Source organism: Terrapene carolina, unplaced genomic scaffold, assembly GCF_002925995.2.
Source record: "Terrapene carolina triunguis isolate 2854851 unplaced genomic scaffold, T_m_triunguis-2.0 Scaffold33827, whole genome shotgun sequence".
NCBI lineage: Eukaryota > Metazoa > Chordata > Testudines > Emydidae > Terrapene > Terrapene triunguis.
Window position 1 is genome coordinate 1 of NW_020698178.1, and position 5,998 is coordinate 5,998.

The following is a 5,998-nucleotide window of genomic DNA, read 5'->3' on the forward strand; positions in this document are numbered from 1 at the left end:
GGGAGAGGGGGAGGGGGACCTGGCTGAGGGGGGAGGAGAGGGGGAGGGGGATCTGGCTGAGGGGGGAGAAGGGGAGGGGAGGGGATCTGGTTGGGGAGGAGAGGGCAAGGGGGATCTGGCTGGTAGGCAGAGGACCAGCTGAGGGGGGAGGTGGATGACCGGGATGGACCCCGGCCGGGGGCTCCCTCTGTGCTAACCGTCCGGTCCCGTCCCCAGCCCCATGGAGCGCCGCCGCCAGCTGATCTCCAACACCCTGAAGGCCAAGAAGCGGCGGCTGCAGCCGGGACCCGACCCTGGGGACGCAGGAGAACCGGACAGACAGGGTAACTGCGGTGGGGGCGAGGCACCAGGACTCCTGGGTTCTCTCCCGGCTCTGGAAGGGGAGTGGGGGCTGGTGGGTTAGAGCAGGGGGGAGCTGGGCCCCAGGACGCCTGGGTTCTCTCCCGGCTGACCCTGTGCTGTTGGTTGGCAGAGGGCCCCGGGGCAGTGGATTCGGCTCTCCGGTATCTCGCTTCCCTCTTCCCTCGCCAGCTGTTCGAGGATGCGCTGCCCCCCATCGTCCTGAAGCACCAGCTCTACAGCCTGGTGAGGGATCGCACGGCCGTGGACAGGCAGCTGGTAAGAGCCCCCCTCCCCTCCCCTCCCCCGTCAGACCCAGGGGCCCCTCCAGCCTGGGATCTCCTTCCCCAAGCTGCCCCCCTGTGACTGGTTGGGTCACAGAAACCCAATTGGGATTGCCACCTGATGTTCTGGGACTACCTCTGAGCCCGTTTCCCTGCCAGCTTGGGACTTTAGTACCCTGCCTTGTTGAGCCAGACACGCCAGCCTGCTGCAACCCCGACCCAGGTCTGGGCCACGCCCCCAAACCTGCAGCCTTAACTGAAAACAGCTTCAGAGGTGCTCCTGTCTCCAGCACCCAGTTCCCAATGGGCTCCAAACCCCAAATCAATCCGTTTTACTCTGTATAAAGTGTATACAGGGTAAATGCATCAATTGTCTGCCCTCTATAACACTGATAGAGAGATATGCACAGCTGTTTTCTCCCCCACGAATTAATACTTACTCTGAGTTAATAAGTAAAAAGTGATTTTATTAACTACAGACAGTCGGATTTAAGTGGTTCCAAGTAGTAACAGACAGAACAAAGTAAATTACCAAGCAAAATAAAACAAAACACGCAAGTCTGAGCCCAATATAGTACGAAACTACATGCAGGTAAATCTCCCCCGCAGAGAGGTTCCAAGAAGCTTGTTTCACAGACTAGACTCCTCCCTAGCCTGGGCCCGTCCCTTCCCCGGGGACAGCCCTTGTTCCAGCTCAGGTGGTAGCTAGGGGATTTCTCATGACTGCAGTCCCCTTTGTTTTGTTCCACCCCCTTTTATAGCTTTGGCACAAGGTGGGAATCTTTTGTCTTTTTGGGTCCCCGCCCCCTCTACATGGCAAAGCCCCAGGTTTAAGATGGATTCCAGTACCAGGTGACATGGTCCCATGTCCTGTGAGACCCCCAGCCTCCATTCTTCCAGGTCTGACTCACGGGAAGGCTTGCAAATAAACAGAGCCATCCTCAGTCAATTGTCCTGGTTGATGGGAGCCATCAAGATTCCAAGCCACCATTAACGGCCCCCACTTTGCATAATTACAATGGGACGTCAGAGTTATATTTCCTATTTCTAGTTACAGATACACAAGTGATACATTCATCCAAATGGGATGAGCACATGCAGAAGAACGTAACCTTTGCACAGAGATGTTACATGGCAGATCTAGCAGAAAACAGATTCCAGTTCTGTCATATTGACACTCGTAAGCTATTTCTATAAAGCGTTATGGGGTGCAACCCCCCCCCCCCATTAACCTTCTCCCCCCGCAGAGCCGGCTGAAGGACGAGGGGCTGATCCGGCCCTTCCAGCTTGGATTCGACTCAGACGTCTTCGGGGTGGCGTTCACCCAGGACTACACGGCCAAGGTGGGTCTCTGACCCCCCGGCAGTGGGAGGGGGGTCCCCGCAGCCCTTGGGGGGGCTGGCTGGTGATGACAGGCCCCCCTGTCTCTGCCCAGGTGCTGCAGTCTGTGGCGGGGAAGGAGCACGCCGGGACGGTGCGCAGGTTCCTGGAGACGGCGTTCGCCTCCTGTCCTGAACTCAGCTACGACAATGGCCGCATGCTGAGGGACTTCGGCTTCCGGGACCCGGACATCACGTGGGTGGCTGGGAGCGCGGGGGCGGGCAGGGGCCACGCAGCCTTCCTGGGCCCCGTGGCAGCCACGTTCCCCTTCTCCTCCTCACCCCTGTGCCCCTTGGTGTTCTATGCGGCTGTTCCCCACCCCAGAGGGGCCGCATCTCTGTGCCGGGGGAGGGGTTCCTGCATAACCGTCCCCGCATCCCATCCCAGGGGAGCAGAGCCCACCGCCGGGCGAGGGGTCCCTGGGTAACCAGCCCCTTGCCCCGCCCCAGAGGGGCTGCATTCCGGCGCCGGGCGAGGGGTCTCTGGAGCGCAGGACAGTGAGGTGACGGGGTCTCTTCTCCTGTCCCCTGTCCCAGGCAGCTGGTAAATGCCGGGGTCCTGACCGTCCGTGATGCTGGCAGCTGGTGGCTAGCCATGCCGGGAGCCGGGCGCTTCATTAAATGCTTCATCAAAGGTTTGTGTGGGACACGCCCCTCCCCCCCCCCCCCCCAGCCAGCCCCTGCCCTGGAGCCGGGTCAGAGCCAGCGCCCCTCAGAGGGAAAAGGCCGACTGAGTCTGCTCTATCCCGGCCCAGGGCGCAAGGCCGTGCTGGGGATGATCCAGAAGGCCAAGTACAAAGAGATTTTGCTGTCGGATCTGCAGAGCCGCCGGGCTCCCAGCGCCGTGAAACTGGGGCTCCCCTACCACATCCATGACCTCATCGGGGCACAGCTGGTCGACTGGTACGTTACACACACACACACCCGAGCCGGGGAGAGAACCCAGGAGTCCTGGCTCCCAGCCCCCCCTTTTCTAACCCACCAGACCCCGCTCCCCTCCCAGAGCCAGGGAGGGAACCCAGGAGTCCTGCCCCATCGTCCCAGCGACTGAGCTAAGCTAACAGCCTCTCTCTGGTTTTCCCAGCATCCCCAGCACTTCCGGGACCCTGCTGCGATTGGCCGAGTCCTGACCCCGCGACCTGAGGAGCTCCGGGAGATCTGTGCCAAGCACTGACTGATGCTGGGGGGCGGAGGGGGCTCACCGCCGTGGGGACTTGCGTTTCCCATCATGCAGCGGGGCTCAGCCCCTCTGGGCCCCTGCGGAGTGACTGGGAGTCTAGGCGGTTTAATTTATTTTGTGGATCAATGTGTGCATGGGAAGGGGTGAAGGATCGGGGCCTGGCCCCATGGGACTTGGGGGAGAAATGGCGAGATTTGAGCTGTGGCTCAGCGGCAGGGCCGTGGAGGGCAATAAATGGGGGTTTCTCTGCTCCCCGCGGCCTCCTGGGGTCCTTGCTTCCGTGGCGCATCCCTGCCTGTCCTGTGCTGTGTGGGGACGAGGGGCAGGCCTCAGGGGTCAGAAATCAATGGTTTGTGAAGGGGGGAAGCCAGGGCCAGGTGTGGGGTACGGTGCCCCCTAGTCTTGGGGTAGGGAATTGCAGCAGCAGAGACCCCTGTATGGAATCAACCCACTCCCCTCCCAGCGCTGGGGAGAGAACCCAGGAGTCCTGGCTCCCAGCTCCCCTGCTCTGACCACTAGACCCTGCTCCCCTCCCAGAGCCAGGGAGAGAACCCAGGAGTCCTGGCTCCCAGCCCCACCCTGCTCTAACCCAACAGCCCCCACTCCCCTCCCAGAGCCGGGAGAGAACCCAGGAGTCCTGACTATCTGGTCTAACTACTACACCACACTGCCCACGTTCCCTGTCACCCCATGGGCGTCTCCGGGTTGTTTTTCTACCTGCTGTTTTAGCTCCAGGGCCCTGAGTCAGCTGGGCTGGGGCCAGTGAAATCCACCCTCTGCTCCAGTTAGTAGAACATCTGCCCCTGTCCCACCCACAGCTGGGAGAGAACCCAGGAGTCCTGGCTCCCAGCCCCCCCTGCTCTAACCACCAGCCCCCACTCCCCTCCCAGAGCCGGGGAGAGAACCCAGGAGTCCTGGCTGCCAGCCCCCCCGCTCTAACCACTACACCCCACTCCCCTCCCAGAGCCAGGGAGCGAACCCAGGAGTCCTGGCTCCCAGCCCCCTGCTCTGACCACCAGCCCCCACTCCCCTCCCAGAGCCGGGCACTTGTGGAGGGCGCTGTCCCTTTAAGGGAGGGGAGATGGGCGGGGCCAGGAGCTCAGTCATATGACGCGTGGTGAGGCACGTGAGTCTGTATCCAGGGTGGTTCCCTCAGCCAATCACGTGGCTCGGGTTTGAGTCATGTGACCCCCGGCGCTACACTGTAACCAGCGGCGCAGCCGGGCGGCGGCGGGTTAAAGGGGCCGCGACCCACAGGCCATGGGGCGCCCCCGGGCCCTGCCCCTCGCGGGGCTGCTGCTGCTGCTGGGGCTCTGCGGGGCCCGGGTGCTGCCCCCTGCCGGGGCCTGGACGGGATCCCCGGAGCAGGTACATGCGGCCCCCCCCCCCCCCCCCCCCCCGCTCCCCCCCCCCCCCCGGGATCGGGCCCTGCACCCCCGTTCTGCCCGGCCCCTATGCCTGCCCCATACAGCCCCGTGTGTTCCCCCCGCTCCTCCCTTTGACCCCCCCAACCCAGGTACGGCCCCTGCGATCCTCCTCTGCCCCCCTCCATCTGGGTAGGGCCCCCCCGGGACCTTGGTACCCTCCACCCAGGTCCAGCCCCTGCCACCCACCAGGGTTCTTCCCTTCCCAGCTACCTGCCCCCCCGCCCCCCCCGCCCGGCACCGCCCCCCGGTGCCGCCCCCCCCCCCCCCCCCCCCCACCGGGGGACCCGCGGGGGGGGAGGGGGGGAAAACCGGGGGGGGGGGGGGGGGGGGGGTAATAGGAGCCTAGATAAGAAAAAGCCCCAGAAATCAGACATCTGGTCACCCCCTCAGGTCTCGCGGGGGAGGGGGGGCGAGGTTCGTCTGTATCAGCGAAAACAGCCTGGAGGCCGGTGGCTCCTCAGACACTAACACACGGACGCTGGCGCCCAAATCAACCCCGAGTCTCTACGGTGCCACAAGATCCTCGTCCCAGGGCCGTCCAGCCCCCCCCAGGGCCATCCAGCCCCCCCTCAGCCCCGCCCAGGTGCCACTCCCCGGCACCACTTCCCGGTGCCCTACTCCTGCCCCATGTTTGGGGGCAGGAAACAGAGACTTCCCCATTCCCTGTAACGGGGGCCTCGGTTCTGCCGTGGGGCAGCGCTGACTGCCAGGGAGAGCCCCCGCGGTCACCCCAGGGCCTAGGCCCCTGCTGCCCCCACAGCACAGCCCCCCAGTACCTCACTGGGGCACCCCTGACTGCCCGGGGACAGCCCCCTGCTGCCCCCAACCCCGCTCCCTGCAGCCCAGCCCCTAGCACTGCCCTGGGGCCATGGGGAGCCCTGACTGCCCGGGGAGAGCCCCCTGCTGCCCCCCACCCCACTCCCTGCAGCACAGCCCCTAGCGCCGCCCTGGGGCAATGGGGAGCCCTGACTGCCCGGGCAGAGCCCCCTGCTGCCCCCGCCCCGCTCCCTGCAGCGCAGCCCCTAGCACCGCCCTGGGGCAATGGGGAGCCCTGACGGCCCGGGGAGAGCCCCCTGCTGCCCCCTGCCCCACTCCCTGCAGCGCAGCCCCTAGCGCCGCCCTGGGGCCATGGGGAGCCCTGACTGCCCGGGGAGCCCTTAACCCTTTGGCCCCTGGTGTCTCTGGGCAGGTCACTCCCCTGATCACGCTGGAGCAGCTGCTGTGGGTGAGCGGGAGGGAGATCGGGGAGGTGGATACGTACAGGGTTCCCCTCATCGCTGCGACGCCCCGCGGCTCCCTCCTGGCCTTCGCTGAAGCCCGGAAATCCTCCCCGTCGGACTCGGGGGCCAAATTCATCGCCCTGCGGCGCTCCACTGACGGAGGTGTGTG

General features: G+C 64.7%; 2 protein-coding genes across 2 annotated transcripts; both read left to right on the forward strand.

Moving 5' to 3' along the window:
- The first annotated feature begins 114 nt into the window (after positions 1-114).
- STK19 (serine/threonine kinase 19) lies at positions 115-3,200 on the forward strand. Its single transcript, XM_026663583.2, has 7 exons — positions 115-323; positions 473-618; positions 1,871-1,966; positions 2,059-2,198; positions 2,540-2,637; positions 2,758-2,905; positions 3,087-3,200. The coding sequence occupies exons 1-7, from the start codon at positions 221-223 to the stop codon at positions 3,130-3,132; spliced, it is 777 nt and encodes a 258-aa protein (XP_026519368.1). The 5' UTR covers positions 115-220; the 3' UTR covers positions 3,133-3,200.
- A 1,000-nt stretch (positions 3,201-4,200) lies between these two features.
- On the forward strand, positions 4,201-5,991 carry LOC113409546 (sialidase-1-like; the record flags this gene model as incomplete). The annotated part of the gene is made up of 2 exons (XM_026663582.2): positions 4,201-4,550; positions 5,799-5,991. Coding segments are annotated over exons 1-2 (301 nt in total), but the record flags the coding sequence as incomplete, so codon positions are not given.
- Positions 5,992-5,998: the final 7 nt, after the last annotated feature.